Here is a 17,750-nt window from a genome sequence, read left to right as displayed (position 1 = left end):
AAGCAGAGAAACTCTTTCCATTTATGTTTCAATGTTTTAACCTACAGTTTTCGAATTTTTTAATACTGCTATGTTTATAATTCTTTCCATTTATACTTACATTTTAAGGATAAATAGTTATTCGCTGTTTTTATGTGAGAATACAGAATTGCTTTCTATTTCTATTTACTTTATCATTATTATCATTATCATTTATTTACATGTCAAAAATTCTTTACAATCCTTTTACTAATTTCCGTGCTACCAGCTAATGCGTTTACATATATGTAAAACGATACAATTTACACATTACAATAATAATGGATTTGAAATTATATAACATTTAAAATAATACAGAACTAATGCCAAATATAACATGGATACTAATGTAATTGCGTGCTTGAATTTCGTGAAAGTGTCAGGTAATTTGTAACGAAAGTTTACTACATTCTAAAAGGTTACAACTATTATTTACTTATGAGCTCTCCAAACCATCAAACTACGTAACGCTATAACCCAGAGGCCCGTACTCTTTGCAGTTATCACGGTTATCACCGTTATCACCACGTGAACTTCTTCTCCACACATTTTGTCAAAGTAATGAAATAGTCATGTCTCTGTACATGTCTTAGTGATCCGTGGTGCAGCAACTTACACTCATTCCTGTTTCACAACTCTCCTGATTGTTGTGTAAAGTATTTGGATGCTTTCTACTAATAAGGGAACACAGATGGTTACAGTCTTATGCGTATAATTAATTTGTGTTGTATTAAAACTTTTTCCATCTGTTGTTGGAACGAAAGATTATATGTAATCCAACGTTTGCCAAATGATGCAGTAATTATACACTGTGTAATCAATGCTACTGATGTGAGTTACAAGTGAACTCGTATAAATTGGTCACGTGATATATGATGTCAGAATACATGGCGACTGGCTGAGCAGTGCAAAATCATTGAACTTGGTAAATTTGAAACATCGAACCCCCTTAATTTGTGTACACATTTTCAGCAGAGAAGAATTTCGTTTATAAAAATGATTATTACATTGAAAAACTTGCAACAACAGACATTTCAAGTTGAAATAGACGCCAGTGAAACGGTAAGTAACCGTCCTCAAGCCCCACTCATTGGCGACAACAAATGAATTTTCACGTGTTTGGGTAGTGATAATTATGTGTAATGAAATATTGAAATGTGGATATATATTCTTTCCAATGCATGTAGTATTCTTCTATAGTTATTCATTTTATTTGTTCCTTGTGCAGGTGAAACATTTAAAAGAAAAAATAGAAGAAGAAAAAGGGAAAGAGTATCCAGCGGAAAATCAAAGGCTAATATATGCAGGTAAATTATTGGTACAAAACATTAGAAGAATTTTGAGTGACAAAAGTTTATTGTTAAGTTATGTTAGCTGACTAGGCGTTAATACTTGCTTTGCAGGGAAAATCCTTACAGACGAAAGTGTTCTTAGTGAATACAACATTGATGAGAAGAAATTTATTGTTGTTATGGTAACAAAACCTAAAAGTACACCAGCGCCGTATGCAGGTCCAAGTGATCCAACAGCTGCACCTCAGCAATCTGAAGAAGAGAAGCAACAAGAGGAAAGCACAAAGGTCACAGAGAGGTTAGTTTAGGTTATGTTCTCCACCTAGTGATAACACATTGGGTTTCTAATATGTAACATGCATTAAGGTATTTTATAACTGCAGTATAGTCTCCATGATAGCTTTTGGTAAGATGAGATTCATACAAATATATCGTGATTTATCACTTTAAATGTACATATATCAAATTTTGTAATTCAGTATTTCAGCATCCTGTTGTAATTTTTTAACTTAACGTCCATTATTTATCGTCAATATTGCAACAATCGTTTATTCACCATTTAATCTTAATTTTAGTTTAACATTTTACATTTTGACACCACATGTTTCGACCCCAAACAGCCATTTTCAGGTGTCTTGATATGTTACAAATATTTTACTAAATTATGTTAAAACTGCTACACTGTATTAGTTCTTGTTAAAATCACATGCTGTAGTTCTCTTTTCAAGGTAAAACAAGATAAAATCCATTAAAATTTCATTTCTGAACACCATTCAAAATATAATACGTAATAACAAGAATGACATAAATTTAACCAGCAACATCCCCCCCCCCAGAAAAAACTAAAACAAACAAAATACATATGCAGACTCACAGCAACAAAAAACAAAGTGAGTTTCACAGCAACAAAAAGCAGAGTGGGTTGCCTTCACGTACAGTGGTAAGGAAGTAAGAGCAATCACAAAACTTTTTAAAGACGCAGAAATAAAAGTGGCCTTCCGTACGCGGAACACAATACAAAACATACTAAAGCCACAGCCACAAATTGATAACTATAATAGAAGTTGAATTTATCAAATGAAATGTCTAGATTGCTCTTTAAAATATGTCGGACACACAGGAAGAACATTCAAGACCAGATATAGAGAACACATTCACGACAAAAAAAAGTAACAATAGTAAATCCAGATATTCGAGTCATATATTGAACACTGGACATGCATACAGCACAATAGCAGCAGACACCATGGAAACCATAACAACGGGAAAAAGGAAAACATCTAAATATGCTGGAGAAATACCATATTTACAAAACCAGTAAGAAAGTTTTACATATGAATGGCACCAACATCGACACACGCAATCCTATATTTGAAGTACTATACAAAATTACACAACATAACACTATACCGTCCCCCATCTCTCCCTACTCCTCACAACCAGGGCATATAAATACAGGAACAAACACACCACATCCTCACTCGTAAAGACAACACCACACGCTGTGGAGGAAACACGCAAATCAGGGGCATATGAGTATAAAGTAAGCAAACATAACATAATAACAATAGCAAACAATTAGAAAACAACCTTAACCTAGGGATCTTATAAATTACAGATTGCAGACATAACTGAAAAGTAGGCTATGAACGTGAGGGGCAAGCTGCCAGAACAAAACCTAGGACAGTCATACATTTATGAACAATGGGCGACACCTGTGAGGTGAAATAGAAGGCACCAAAATAACATGGGGATCATAGAAATTTTAATGGATTTTATCTTTTTTACCTTTAAAAGAGAACTACAGTGTGTGATTTTAACACGAACTAATACAGTATAGCAGTTTTAACATAATTTAATAAAATATTTGTAACATATCAAGACACCCGAAGATGGCTGTTTGGGGCTGAAACATGTGTCAATGTGTAAAATGTTAAACAAAAGTTAAGATTAAGTGGTGAATAAACAAGTGTTGAAATATTGGCAGATGATAAATAATGGATGTTAAATCAAATTTTGTCTTTAGATAACCACTGTTGCTTATGTTGAGCATAGTGTAAAAGTGATCTGCTCTTGATACAGAGTGGAATTTACATAAAATATTTCATGATTTAAAATTTCCTGTTTTATGTTTCAATTTATTTTCTAGCAGTTTCTTCCATTTATACTTCTCTCCAGTTTAGTGTCAGCACACATCAGCAAAGAAATTGTTAAACTGGGATATCTTACTGAAGATTTTTTAATACGGCAAAGTTTACTAACCACAGCCAGTTATTATTAATGTTGTGTTATTCCCTCATACTATTTAAAAAATATTCCCCCCATTTTAATTTAGTATTGAATTTCATATCCCACAGTACTTACTACACTCAGTTTCGTCACCCTTTTTGTGAACTGGTACAAAAATAGACTCCTTCCACTGATTATCATGGGACATCACTGCCATCAACTTCATACAGAATTTTATCCAATATTCTCTCAAGGTTAAATCTATACATAGATGAAATTATTGGGGATCATCAGTGTTGGTTTCAATGTAACAGATCACCTACTGATCAGATCTTTTGCATTCATCAGATACTGGAGAAAAAATGGCAGTACAGTGAGACAGTACATCATCTATTGACAGTGCTTGAGGTGAAATGAAAATAGAACTGGGATGGTTTTCACCTTTTAATTCATAGGCATTTACTGCCAAAGAAGTAACGGGATGCTTTTAAGCCATTTAGAAAAGAACCGGGATACCATTCTGCCGCATCCCGCCCCACCTCAAGCCCTGTTATATAGTCAAGATTCACATAAATGCCCAACCAGCCAACTACAATCTTTCTGGACACAAAACTTTTCTCAGCATTCTATGAATATTCTCTGCCAGCTTTCAGCATCAAAGATATGTATTATTGTATGTTGTTCCTGAAGGTTCTATCTTATAGGATATAATACTGTGTAGTCTCTTGAAAGTCAACCAGCATTACTTACTGAGCCTGTTTACCTTGAGATCATCAGAATGATCTCAGCAAATCTGTTCCGGACCTTGCCGCCCAGTGNTTCATACGCAAACAAATAAATAACATCTTCCTTAGGTTTGTATATGAGACCGAGCATTTTAATGGTGTTGGAGAGTTATTGGAAATATTAGCAAGCATTATCAACGGCTTTGCTCTACCGCTGAAGTCAGAACACAAGCAATTCCTCATAAAGGTTCAGCAGCCACTGCACAAAGTTAAATGTCTCTCATTGTACCATGCACAGCTGACATACTGTGTGCTTCAGTTCCTTGAAAAGGATGCCACGCTAACTGAAACTGTTGTTAAAGGGCTACTCAAGTTCTGGCCTAAAACGTGCAGTCAGAAAGAGGTCATGTTCCTTCGTGAGATTGGAGAACTTTTAGATGTAATTGAACCATCACAGTTTGCCAAAATTCAGGAACCGTTGTTCAAACAAATTTCAAGATGTGTCTCTAGTCCTCACTTTCAGGTGGCCTGTTGTGCACTGTACTTATGGAGTAATGAGTACATAATGAGCCTGACTGAGGAAAACAGCCATGTGATCATGCCAATAATGTTCCCAGCTCTGTACCGCATCAGCAAAGAGCACTGGAACCAAACAATTGTGGCTCTTGTATACAACGTGCTCAAAACCTTCATGGAGATGAACAGTAAGCTTTTTGATGAGCTCACAGCTAAGGCTGAGAGACAAAATGTGTGACTAGCAGTGTACTGTGAGGGCAGAGAGAAGAAAGTTCTTGTGTGCAGAGTGGGCAGTGTGCGCCGACAGAAGATAGTGGTTGAACTGGACAGAGAGACGGACAGTTCTACATTCAGATAGTAATAAGGTGACATCAGAAGGATATCACCTCGAGGTCTTATTCATGACATTTTTGGTGCCGAAACCCAGGAAGTGGGATACATATGATACAACTCGATATGGCGGACGCCGAACTTGGAAGACTAACGAGGAAGCACCCCACAGTAAGGGCAAAAGTGACAAAGTTCAGTACCTCTATAAGGAAATCCACTGCCACCACCCCACTTGAGGATTATGAGTACTACCAAGACCATTTACAGGAGACCCTGGATCAACTACAAAGTGACAAAGTTCAGTACCTCTATAAGGAAATCCACTGCCACCACCCCACTTGAGGATTATGAGTACTACCGAGACCGTTTACAGGAGACCCTGGATCAACTACTTTCATTGGACAGTGATATCCGGGATCTTCTAGAGGACAAGGAGTACACAACTGATGTGGAGGTGGCTGAAGAGTACATCGACTTAGCCAAGTGAGCACTGCTGAAGGCCAAGCGGGAGGTAGAGAACCGACTCGTCTCCACAGGAGAGAAGCCTAACTTTGATCATTCTGTTGTATTTACAATTCCCCAGCTTTTATCATATTTTTCATAGCAGTTTTTCACTTAGCGTTCTATGCTATTTATGTTTCCACTACAGACCATTCTTGCTTGCATTAATGTATGCCTTTCACATGATGACCACGAGATGGTTGAAACATGTAGTGAATAAGAAATAATTAAATGTTCTCTTTGTAGTTACGAATTTGTGTTCAGACCGTTTATTTATAACCTGTTTCCTTGGATGCTTAATCTTAATATCTGTATGCAGATACTGTACTGTTTCTGTAATCTGGATACTAATCTAACAGTTAATCTAGCAGCATAATCATGGTAGACAGCTAAGTCAGATTAGATAGAGTCTTCACTGTACTGTGGCTCTCCCTGACCCTGGTGACAAAATTATTTTAACCAGTTTGTTGCAGTGTCATAATGCAGGCATGCCTGTCAATACGCACTGCTTTCCAGATGATGATAATGGTGAGCACTGGATGCTGTAGCATATTCTATATTTATAGTCAGTGCTTGAGGTGGAATGAAAATAGAACCGGGATGCTTTTAAGCCATTTAGAAAAGAACCGGGATACCATCCCGCCCCACCTCAAGCCCTGGCTATTGATGGACTTCAAAAAAACCTATAATTCAGTTAAGAGGAAAGTATTGTACATTATCCTGATAGAGTTTGGGGTACCTGTGAAATTAGTCAGGCTGATTAAAATGTGTTTAAATGAAATGTATTGTAAGGTCCAAATAGGTAAACATTTGTCTGATAATTTTCCTATCCACAATGGGCTAAAACAAGGAGATGCTATGTTGCCACTGGTTTTCAACTTTGCTTTAGAATATGCCATTAGGAAGGTCCAGGAATACCAGGTGGACTGAAATCAAATGGGGCATATCAGCTGCTTGTCTGTGCTGATGATGGGAATCTGTTGGGTGATAATATAGATAAGAAAAACACACTTTAAATGGTGCTAGTGAGTAGGTTGGTCCAGAAGTAAACGCAGAGAAAATTAAGTATATGTTGCTGTCTCATCACCAGAATGCAAGGCCAAATCATGACATAAAGACTAACTTAGAGTGTATCAAATTTTTAGGCCTAAATATTGATAATAGGCTGTGTTGGAAGAATCATATTGATTACCTTGTTACTAAATTGAGTTCTTCTTGCTTTATTATGAGAACAGTTAAGCCTATGATATCATTAAGTAGCTTAAGAATGATTTATTTTGCTTATATACATTCTGTGATGACATATGGAATTATCTTCTGGGGTAGTCCTTCCTACATGACAAAACTTTTTATGATCCAAAAGAAAGTTATAAGTATTATGGTGGGATTAAAGAAAAGAGATTCATGTAGAGACTCTTTCAAGGAAATGAAAATTCTGCCTTTGTGTTCTCAATACATATATTCCTTAATTCAACACAGTATAAAGAACATACATTTGTTTACAAGAAATACAGAGGTTCATAATATTGGTACCAGACAGAATGTTAACCTATTTCCACCGAGTACCTCTCTTACTAAAGTTCAAAAGGGTGCATATTATTCAGGTATAAAAATCTACAATCATCTGCCTAAAGAGCTGAAACAATTATCTAATAACCAGGAATCCTTTGAATGTTCTCTAAAAAGGTTTTTACATGCTAACTCTTTTTATGCATTAAATGAATATTTTAATTACAAATGTACATAAATTTGAATGTTTTAATGCTGTATTTTAATATAGTTGGTATGGGAGATGTGAGGGGTTGTATTGTGGTTACTTGTGACTTATGTCTGTTAATCAGGATATTATCTTTTTGCCTCGTATTGTTGAATGTGTTAGATAGTTAATGTGGGTGATCTTCGTTGTGTGGCTTGTGTGACTTTGTGTATGTGTTTGGTGACTGTTTCCACCTCCTGGGTGTGTTGCCTGTATGGATGTTTATGGAAAGTGGAAAATGTGTATGTATGTATATGACTAGTCCTGTATCAATGTATTTTGATTTATGGGAAAATGAAATAAAGAAAGCATTTATTTCAGTTAATTTGGGTAATTTGAGTGAAATTGTATTAATTTTAAGTATTTATAGTAATGCTCTTTTTAAATTTTGTTTAGTAATTATAATTGTAATAAGTTTTTTTTATTCTATTGTCTATGTTAGTTGACTAGTGTGTGTGATTTTGGTTGTGTGACTTATGTAATTTATTATACGTATACATCTATTATCAAAGGGACTATTTCCACATCCTAGGTTTTTTACCTGTATGGATATATGGAAAATAAAGGAAATGAATGAATGAATAGGTAACAGATGTTTTGGAAATGTGTCACAGTTCAGATATTTGGGTACAACTATAACATATCAAAACCTGCAGAAAGCAGTCTTCTGGGATTTGGCTCCATGTATATGTGATACACGGTGCCAAATCCCAGAAGACTGCTTTCTTTATAGTCACCGCCGTGAAAGCCTCAAATCTTACATATCAAAACCAGATTCAGGAGGAAATTAAGAGGAAAGTGAATTCAGATAATGCCTGCTACCATTTAGTCCAGAACCTTTTGTCTTCTTGTCTGCTGTCTAAAAACGTAAAAATTAGAATGTACAAAACTATAGTTTTGCCTGTGATTATTTCTTCTATTGTTGCATGTGTATCCATTGCCATTGACACATTTTTATTGAGATGTTGCATGGCAACATCCCTCTCTTCTAGCCCCAGCACTCCAGCTTTCAGGCATTATGTCACAATATGAAGCCCGGATAGCTCAGTGGGTATAGTGACTATGCTACTGGCTAGATGACTGAGAAAGCATGGTTTGACTTCAGTCGGGAACAAGAGATTTTTCTCTTCTTCTTTGCCTCCAGACTGGCTCTGGGGTCCACCCAGTCCCTGTTCAGAGGGTACTGTGGACTGTTTCCCCAGAGGTAAAGCAACAAGTCCTGAGGTTAAGAATGGTGGAGCTGTATCTCTGCTCCACTATACCTTTGTGGCACAGTACTTAATTATATAATTAAAAACGGATAACTTCACCTTTATTCTTACCTTTTTGTATGTAAAATGCAGAACATTTATGTATCTAATAATTGACGTGGTGACTGAAATTTTTTTGGTGTTATCAATCAAGAAGAAAAGGTATCATGGATAGTGCAGGACTGCAGTTTATACAGGGAAGAGAAATTAAAAATACTGACATCAGTGCATAGGAGCATGTCATCCATCCTGCTTTATCTTTTGATCTCTTGCATTTTTCACAGACGAACATGTTTTAGCATCTAGCCAGACACATTTTGTTCTTTAAGATGTCTTCTGTTCACAGGTTTCATGGAGCAGACATGTAATGTTACCTGAATTGGTACCATGATAAATCTATATACTAAATCATATATAAAGTGAGAGGTGACATTGTGCAGTGAATGCAGTCATTACAGATACATATTTAGTTCTTGNTATACACGGTGCCAAATCCCAGAAGACTGCTTTCTTCATATTTAGTTCTTATTTTGTTATTGTGTCTTGTCTTTTTTAATTGAAAATGATGGAAGTAGACAGAGGTGGGATGCATTATGTTGTTGTAATTATTTTTTATTTGTGGTTTATGTAACAGCAGTATAGCTCAGACTATGGATAATAAAATGGTGGAGTAATTAGTGAGTAATGAATTGGAAGGAATGTGGATGTAGCTGACAGCGTAATTTGAGTTACCATCCTAGCATTTGCGTAGAGGAGCTAAGGAACCTCAGTAAGGCTAGTAATTCTCCAGGCTGAGATTTGAACTCAAGACCTCCCACATGTAAAGCATCAGATATGTTTGGAATTTTGTTGTTAGGGAATGAGTTCTTGGTTTTTGTAGTGGGTCTGTTCAATCAAGTCTATTGAAAAGTTAAGTAGAAAATATAAGTTCATTTGACTTTATCAGTTTACAGTGATGTGTTAGTACATGCCCATGGGTGCAGCATGCCTAACACCACACTGTTTACAATGTAAATTCCAGTACCCCTAGTTAAAATCTGGTTGCTAGTGCTGTAGCAGTGGGAGATTTAAATCTTCTGTTCCCAGACAATAAAGGTTAAAAGATTGTCTTGTTTCTTCAGTTAATAGCATGAATCCATGCAAAAGATGAATGATTTGACTGTAATGTGATGGCTGTATCTTTGCAGTTCTGAGTCTACAGTGTCATCCGTTGCAAATCCTCCATCCGCACAGCCGACTGCTGCGAATATTGTGGATGCAGAGTCAACTCTTCTCATGGGGGAAGAGTACAACAAAATAGTGCAGAATATCATGGATATGGGGTATGACAGAGACCAGGTAAAGTTGCACATATGTTCAGTTAAGAGTGAAAAATACAGAGAATCCCCAATTTAATGTCATTGGGGAGTAGTAGATTTGAACACTGAACTGAGGAGAAACTTAAGTGAAAGTAAATTAATGCTGGTGTTATTGATTTTGTATCACTAAAATCAAATGTTGAATGACAGGAAAATTAGGGAACAGGAGATATGGGTTCCACTGTACAAATTATTATATCACCTTTTAAACCGGATGAAAATTGTTGTCCCTCAAGACAGGTTGGAAAATATATGTACTTTCTGTGACTTCATTTGATAATGTGTTGAATATGTAGAGGCCAGTTCATGCTCAGTTCTTGAGCCTTATAAGGGCCCTTTCATCTGCCTTCAGGCAAACCAAATTTCACATCTAAATAATCCTATTATTAATTTTGTGAATATTTATAATGTTTATCAATATTTGGAGCAGATATTGGCCCACCATCTGTAACCACAGATTCCCGTAAGGGCAGTCCCTTGTCCAGTGGTCATTTCACTACACTACCAATGCTGTCTACATTCACCTCTTCTTTTGTCTTCTTTTTTTTGTCACTGAACTGAAAACTGACTTAGTACTCAGACTCACTATGTACATCACTTTTCTCAGTACTCACATGTCTGCCCTGCACTGACTCACTGACATGTCCGCAGTACAGCTGAACTGAACTCAGGAGAACTTGTACAGTTTCTATTACAGGCACGTCACCTTTTGGGAAATTTCTAGTGACTTCTGACATCAACCTTTGTCAGCTCAGTGGTTCCTCAAGCAATTGGAAGGGGTAGAGTTTCAATATTTTGATCAAACAAGAGTCTCACAGGTTAGGCCATGTGACTCCACCACTCCTCACTCCCATGTCATAGTTCCCCCTCAGGTCTGCCTGCCCCAAGTAGCCCCTATGCATGGTGCCAGTCTGTCAAGTGTAATACCATCTTTGCCTAGGATGTCATTGGATCTGGGTGACCACCTTGTAAAAGCCTACCCTGGGTGGCTGTAGCTTATTGTACGTTATGAGACTTTAATGCTGAGATTCACTCTATAGTGGCTGTTCAAGCACACAGGTATACTAGTGGCCAGTATGCTCTGAACAGATGGGTCAGATTCTGCCCCTTCCCACCTCTTTTATCCCATCCTCATCCTCCTTGCCTCCTTACCCAGCAAGCTGCAAAATTAGAGTCCCATACAGCAGGTGACTCCTCCCATCGGTGTTGGTGGTACAGCCAGACTTCCTGGAATCTCAGAGAGCTGTCTAAGGTGGTTATGTGGAACATTTGTCCTGTTGCTGGTTACCTTCATACATTAACAGGCATACTGATGGGTCTCATGCAGCTTTACCAGGGGATCTGTCATGTAATCTATGGGCTTCTCTTTATTGGGAGGAGTCCCAAACATCGGGTCACAGAGCAGGTGTGGCAGTGTCCTAAATGTCATGCCATGGTCTCATGAGTCAGTGCTCCATAGACCAGGAGGAAGATAGGCAGTCCCTTAGCCAAATCTATCTCATGTGTCAAAATGACCTTTCTGAGTTACTCCTCCATTTTCTTCACCTGTTACTCCACCATTCTACCTAGTTGTGGATGCAGAGGGTTAGTGTACATCTTGTAGATTTTTGCAGTTGCCATAACATCTGTAAACCTGATTCAGGGTGAAATTAAGAGGAGAGTGAACTCGGGTAGTGCTTGATACCGTTCAGTCCAGAACCTTTTTTCTTCTCGTCTGCAGTCTAAAAATATATAAAAAATACAATATACAAACTATAATTTTGCCTGTGGTTCTTTATGGGTGTGAAACTTGGTCTCTTGACATTAAGGGAGGAACATAGACTGAGGGTGTTTGAGAACAACGTGCTGAGGAGAATATTTGGACCGAAGAGAGATGAAGTAGTGGGAAACTGCAATTATGAGGAGCCTCATAACTTGTATTCTTCTCCAAGTGTAATTAGAATGATCAAGTAAAGAAGGATGAGATGGGCAGGTCATATAGCACAAATGGGGGAGAATTCAATTCAGTTCTTTATTATTAATGTGCCGAGTCAACAGCCGCAAGGCCAATTACAGACACAACACAGTGCAGAAGAATGAATTACATTCTAGACAAACTTATTAAAAGTCACATACAAATTACAGGAAATAATAATGAATAAAAGTAAAAGTAAACAGACAAATAGCTGATATGGAATGAAACATAAATATTTAATAAAAATACTAACAGTTATACTATATTTAAAATTTGTTTGGGTAGAACATTCCTGGCTCCGAATACGTCAACATCCCTGCAGACAGCATTAGCAGCTGCTGCGCATCTAGCAGAGGGACAATTTTTAAATAAGGAGCAAACATTGAACAATGCAAAATCTCTGATATACCGAGCAGGAACTCGGAGACCAACAATTTCCAGGACAGAAGGGCAGAATTTAGAGCCAAAATAAACTTGAATAAGAAAGAGAGCATCAAGGCGATGTCTCCTAGTACATAAAGTATGTAATTTTAACTCCTCAAGAGCAAGAGAATAATTGTAATGAACTTGAGGAAAGAAACGTTTAAAACAAAGGGCCACAAACCTCTGCTGGATGCGTTCCAGCTTGTTGGCATCAGTTGACGTAATCGAATTCCAGACTACGGACGCATATTCAAGCTCAGACCTAACTAACGTAGTGTACAAACTGAACATACAGTCTAGCGAAGATAAATTGTAGGTAATGTTACGAACTAGACCCAAGGGAACGAATATAGGATATTGGTTGGAAATCCAGAAGGAAAGAGACCACTGGGAAGACCAAGATGTAGGTGGGTTGACAATATTAAAATGGATCTTAGAGGTATATGATGCAATGGTATGGATTGGATTTATGTGGCTCAGGATAGGGACCAGTGGAGGGCTCATGTGAACATGGTAATGAACCTTTGGGTTCCATAAAATGCTGGGAAGTTCTTGAGTAGCTGCACAATTGGTAGCTTCTCAAGAAGGTGTCAGCTCCATGAGTGAGTGATAACATCTGTGGGGGTCATGACTCAATTTTGTCACTGCATTTCCCTGTGTACCTTGAAGCAGCAGAGAATGTCCATCACTGTCAGTGGCCCTTGGTTTGAAATGGTGTAACCCTCCATCCACTTGGTGCAGTAGTCTGTGACAATCAGGAGGTATCGGTTTCTCTCCTCTTGATCTCCAGGAAGGGTCTTGTGAAGTTGATGGTAATCCACTTGAATGGTGCTGCAACATTATGTTGGAGGATCAGGCTCCGATGTAAAGAGACCTTGGCTTGCTGCTCAAATGTCACATTGTTTGCATGACCTCCCATTACCCCTCATATAGCTAATACAAGGGAGTCGGTAAATAGGTCACAAATGGGTATAAAATATAAAACATCTCTATTCAAAACTAGAAAAAACATTTATTTCTAGACATATCCTCCACTAACAGTGATATACTTGTCATATTGCTTTACCAGTGCATTAAAACCCACACCATAAAGGTCTTTTGACTGTTGTCTCAGCCACTTCTGCACCTCCACTTTAGCCTCTTCGTCATTAGTGAAACATTTACCACCAAGGTGGTTTTTAGTGGACCAAACAGATGGAAGTCATTAGGGGCCAATTCCGGGCTGTGAGGTGGATATTCAAGAAGTTCCCACTGTAGTTCTTGAATTCTGTACTGGGTTGCTCAGGCTGGATGGTGTCTGGCATTGTCATGATGAAGCAGTACCCTTCTTGCCAGTTGTCCTGGACATCTTCTGCAAGTTGCACCTTAAAGTTTCAAGAGAACTTCACAGTATGATTCAGAATTCACATTTCACCACTTTTCTGAAAATGGGCTAACATTGCTCCCTGAGAATCCCAAAACACGGTAAGAATAACCTTCCCAGCTGATGGCATAAGGTGAACTGGGATGTTACTGTTGAATTGAAGCATACTTTGATTTGTGTTGGTAATGATGCAGCCATGATACATACCCAGTAACAATCCTTTTAAACATACCTTCTCCTTAATATGTATACACTAAGAGATGTTGCAAGGACAGACCCATTTGGTTCATTTTTACTCGATCCTTCAGTTTTCTGGGCACCCACAATGGGGACACCCTAGTGCAGTTGCAGCACTTTCTATCATTGTCCTCCTGTACATTTAAATCAACTTTTCCACCTGCCACACAGTTGCTTCTGTCACAGTCTCAACATGGTGACATGATCGGGCATCGTCTGCTGCTTTCAAATGTCCTTGAGAGAATTTCTCTACCCAGTTGTGAACGCAACAAACCCTTCCCATCATAAACAGGAAACATTTCTTTATGAATGTCCTTTGCATTGAATCCTTTTGCTCACAAAAACTGCACACCAGAACGCTGCTCTTCACTTCACTGCTCAAGCACACTCACTATTTTGACTACTGAAACCAATCTCTGAACTATAATTGTCGCTGAGACACTGGAGCCATGCGTTGGGAGCCACCTATAACTGTCGCAGCTGTAGGCACGCATTGCACTACTTTACTACCACTGTACACTCGCGCAGGGTTAAGGTGGACGCAGCTGCTCACCAAGAGTCGCCTTGTAGCAACTCCAAAGAATCAGGTGGAGACATAGCCTCACCTTTGGTTGTTGGAACGACTCTTATGTTCTGAAGTATGATGTCTTGGGCGCCACTCAGTTGGGAACCAGAAACTTTCTTAAGGTCTTTACTTGGGCCTTAGTTTCAGCAAGGCAGTCAATAAAACCAACAACAAACTCACAAACACTTATACTATATGGTAATTTATGAAATTACATTATTAATAATACTTTTAATTAATTTTTTTAATTGCTAGTGGGGTGGGACTAAGTCCCTTGTACTGCGGCCACCTCTGGCCTATTGTACCAGCCCCAGATGATAGGTGAGGGTGATTGTGGAGCAATTGGTGGAATGAAGATTGGCAGGGGAAACTGAAATACTCTGAGAAAACCTGCCCCAGCACCACTTTGTCCACCACAAATCCCACTTGACCAGACCCAGAATCGAACTCAGGTCGCCACGGTGGGAAGCGAGCGACTAACCGCTTGAGCTGTGGCGTGGCCATTAATAACACTTAGTTGTGATTGAATGCAGTCCTTTGTTCCCATTGTAGGGAGCGACACTTCATGCATCTTACCAGTTTGAGAGCTGGGCTTTCTCTCTGTAGAACAAGGAAGAGCATACCACATTGCTGGCTGCTAGCATGATGTCATTTAATAACTGGTATTTCTGATTGGCTATACCCTGGGAAGTACCGAGTTAACTGCATATGAAGCTTGCATCATTCCTTACTGAATTATAATTACCTCTGAATTATAAGCTTCGTAATAAGTCACGCTACATTGCATCATCTCCCACTTAATTTATAGCCCATAGTGTAATACAACGCATGATGATTTACACAAATTCATAAATAAATCTTGCTAAAATACAGTACTTATTAAAAAAAATAAATGTATACATAAATTAGGCTAAGTATATTATTAAAAAGGAGTAATCGTCTATAGAACACATGCATGAACTGTTATGAAGCTGGACTATGCAACTACGTAGTGATACACAGAAACTCTAATATGTCCATTACAACTGTTTTACTTCCATTTGTGTCCTGTTTACTGACTCTCCCTTATAGTAGGCTCTCTGACCATGTCTTTGGGTTTGTTGAGACTCAGCTGTCCTCCCAAAAATCCCCTTGGGAGCTCTCACAGTACTTAGTTCACCTTGCTCTGGGAAAGAACTGTTTGGACTATCTTGAACTCCCAGTAGCACTCGAGCGTGCCGTCTCTTACCACCAGGAAGTTCTGCTGAGCACAGAATTTTTGTATATGGGACTACGATCAGGGCTGTACTATTACTCAGGATGCTGTCCAGGCTCCACTCTCAGTAGAATTAGCTCCACATCTTCATCCAGTTGCTTTCTTTTCAGAGCAGCACAGCCCTAGCTGTTCACAGCTGCAGCAGTGATAACTTGTACCTTCAGGCTACCTTAGTGTTATTAAACTTCCCAACAGTCAATGCATGCCCCTGAGCAGGGTCTTCTAGAGAACACTTCTGCTTTAGTATGTTTTTGCCCTTGGTTGTGTTCAGATGTGAAGTTGTATTACTGGGGATGTAGAACCCAGCAAACTGTTTGTCTCTACAGTTTCTTGAAACTAAGGAGCCAGGTCAGGGTGGACTGGTCAGTAGACAGTGGAATTGCTGTCCATACAGACATTTGTGGAAGTGCTCCAGCATGCTTAGCATTCTTTCCAGTAACTCTTGTTGGGTCACAGTAGTTCCTATCATCCTTGGAAAGGGTGCTGCTGTAGTAAGCAAACTACTACATGCTTCTTGCCCTCCTGCACTTGACAGCACACCAAATCCCACATTGCTTACATCTGTGTTGACAGTGAACTGTGGTCTCCATCAGTGTGTCAGCACCCCACTAATGTCCTCACATATTGCTTCAGCTGAGACATTTGACCCTACACAAGAGCAAGTAGATGCATGGCCAACTCATGGGCAGCCCAATCTTTGTGATAAGCCATGGCCTTCAAGTAGTGGTGAAGTACTATCCAGGGCATGGATCCCTCAAACTTTGGCAGCTGCACCACAGTGGTGCTTGTTCGTTCATTCCTGCTGCCTTTGCATCTTGTGCAGGCCTCTGCAGCTACCAGCTTCTTTTTGAACTCCTCACATGTGGCTTCTAGTCACATCAGAATTCCTGCAGTTCACTACTGAACTCACAAAGATTTAGGACCTGCAAGTTAATCACTGCTGTTGTCTAGTGTGTCTGTTAATCTTCTTTAGGTTCACACTGGTCAGCCTTGATGGCACCTGTATTCTATTTGAGTCATTTTTGGCTCTTGCTGATATTCATTCTGAGTTGTTCTTGGCTGGCTGCCAGTTTGTCTTGGCCAGTTCTCATGTCCCTTTTTAGTTCCTCATCACTGGCTACATCTTGGTGTAGGCTGGCCACTAGTTTGTCTGCTCCAACCTTCAACTTAACTGCTTCAGATGTAATGCTGGATCGAACAGTCCCAGCATCCATAGCCATTTATGCCCTTAAGGTCAGTTTCTTTGTTTTCTTCGACATGGTGCCACTGCTCACTCTGTCCACTCACCTCTTCTTCCTTTGTCTCTCTAGTCGTGGAACTGAAATGAAAACTGACTCACTGCTCTCATTTACTGACTGATCTAACTACACTCTTCTCACTACTCATCTGATTTCCACTGACTCAGTGTCAAATATATCTGCTCTGCACTTTAACTGAACTGAACTCACAAGAACTTTCATAGCTACTTTCTTAGGCATAACACCCTTTGGGAAATTTCTAGTCTATTCTCAGTGACATCAGCCTTTGGTGTGAGCTGAATGGTTTCTCAAACAATTGATATTTCTATTGAATGAGTGGTGTGTGTCAGCCAGGCATCCCAGTCCCACTGCTCCCCACTCACATGACNTCCAATGATTGGGAACTTAGACTAGTATTTACTTTGTGACACGTTCTATATCCAACAGTTTGTACTTTCAACTCATGTATGGATCAACTGAACTTGAAATAAATATGAATGAATATGAATATGAATTATCATCTTCATCTCAGTCATCAAGATGCAGTCTAAAAATAAGTGATTAAATAAAATAAAAGAAATTATCTTTGAAAGTTGACTTCAGGGTTACCCAAAGTTTTCTGTATTCTTCTGTGGCCACTGCAATCCATGGTGAATCTTGGTGTCTTTTATGATTGCTTGCCGTTGGTCCTGATTCTGTGACATTCATCTCTAATTTCTAATGGCCATTGCCTTCAAGTC

General features: G+C 38.8%; 2 protein-coding genes across 6 annotated transcripts in view; one reads left to right on the top strand and one right to left on the bottom strand.

Moving 5' to 3' along the window:
* The window catches only part of LOC111871227 (protein zyg-11 homolog), a 52,625-nt gene extending 51,907 nt beyond the window's left edge, over window positions 1-718 (bottom strand). Inside the window, exon 1 of one of the 3 annotated variants that reach the window (XM_033754170.1) lies at window positions 635-718. The gene's annotated coding sequence lies outside the window, so the exon portion shown is untranslated. Of the gene's footprint in view, window positions 1-100; window positions 415-454; window positions 544-634 lie in introns of those variants that run through there. The other 2 variants (XM_023864178.2, XM_023864175.2) reach the window with 2 other exon arrangements.
* A 179-nt stretch (window positions 719-897) lies between these two features.
* Window positions 898-17,750, top strand: part of LOC111871228 (UV excision repair protein RAD23 homolog B) — a 43,096-nt gene continuing 26,243 nt past the window's right edge. For all 3 annotated transcript variants that reach the window (XM_023864184.2, XM_023864183.2, XM_023864181.2), the window contains exons 1-4: window positions 898-1,080; window positions 1,247-1,325; window positions 1,422-1,608; window positions 9,805-9,955. In XM_023864184.2, coding sequence (XP_023719952.1) covers window positions 1,015-1,080; window positions 1,247-1,325; window positions 1,422-1,608; window positions 9,805-9,955 — 483 coding nt within the window. In that variant the 5' untranslated portion in view covers window positions 898-1,014. The remainder of the gene's footprint in view (window positions 1,081-1,246; window positions 1,326-1,421; window positions 1,609-9,804; window positions 9,956-17,750) is intronic.

The sequence above is a fragment of the Cryptotermes secundus genome, unplaced genomic scaffold, assembly GCF_002891405.2.
Source record: "Cryptotermes secundus unplaced genomic scaffold, Csec_1.0 scaffold649, whole genome shotgun sequence".
Classification (NCBI taxonomy): domain Eukaryota; kingdom Metazoa; phylum Arthropoda; class Insecta; order Blattodea; family Kalotermitidae; genus Cryptotermes; species Cryptotermes secundus.
Note: the sequence above shows the minus strand (reverse complement) of the source record. Positions and strands in the feature narration are given on the sequence as shown.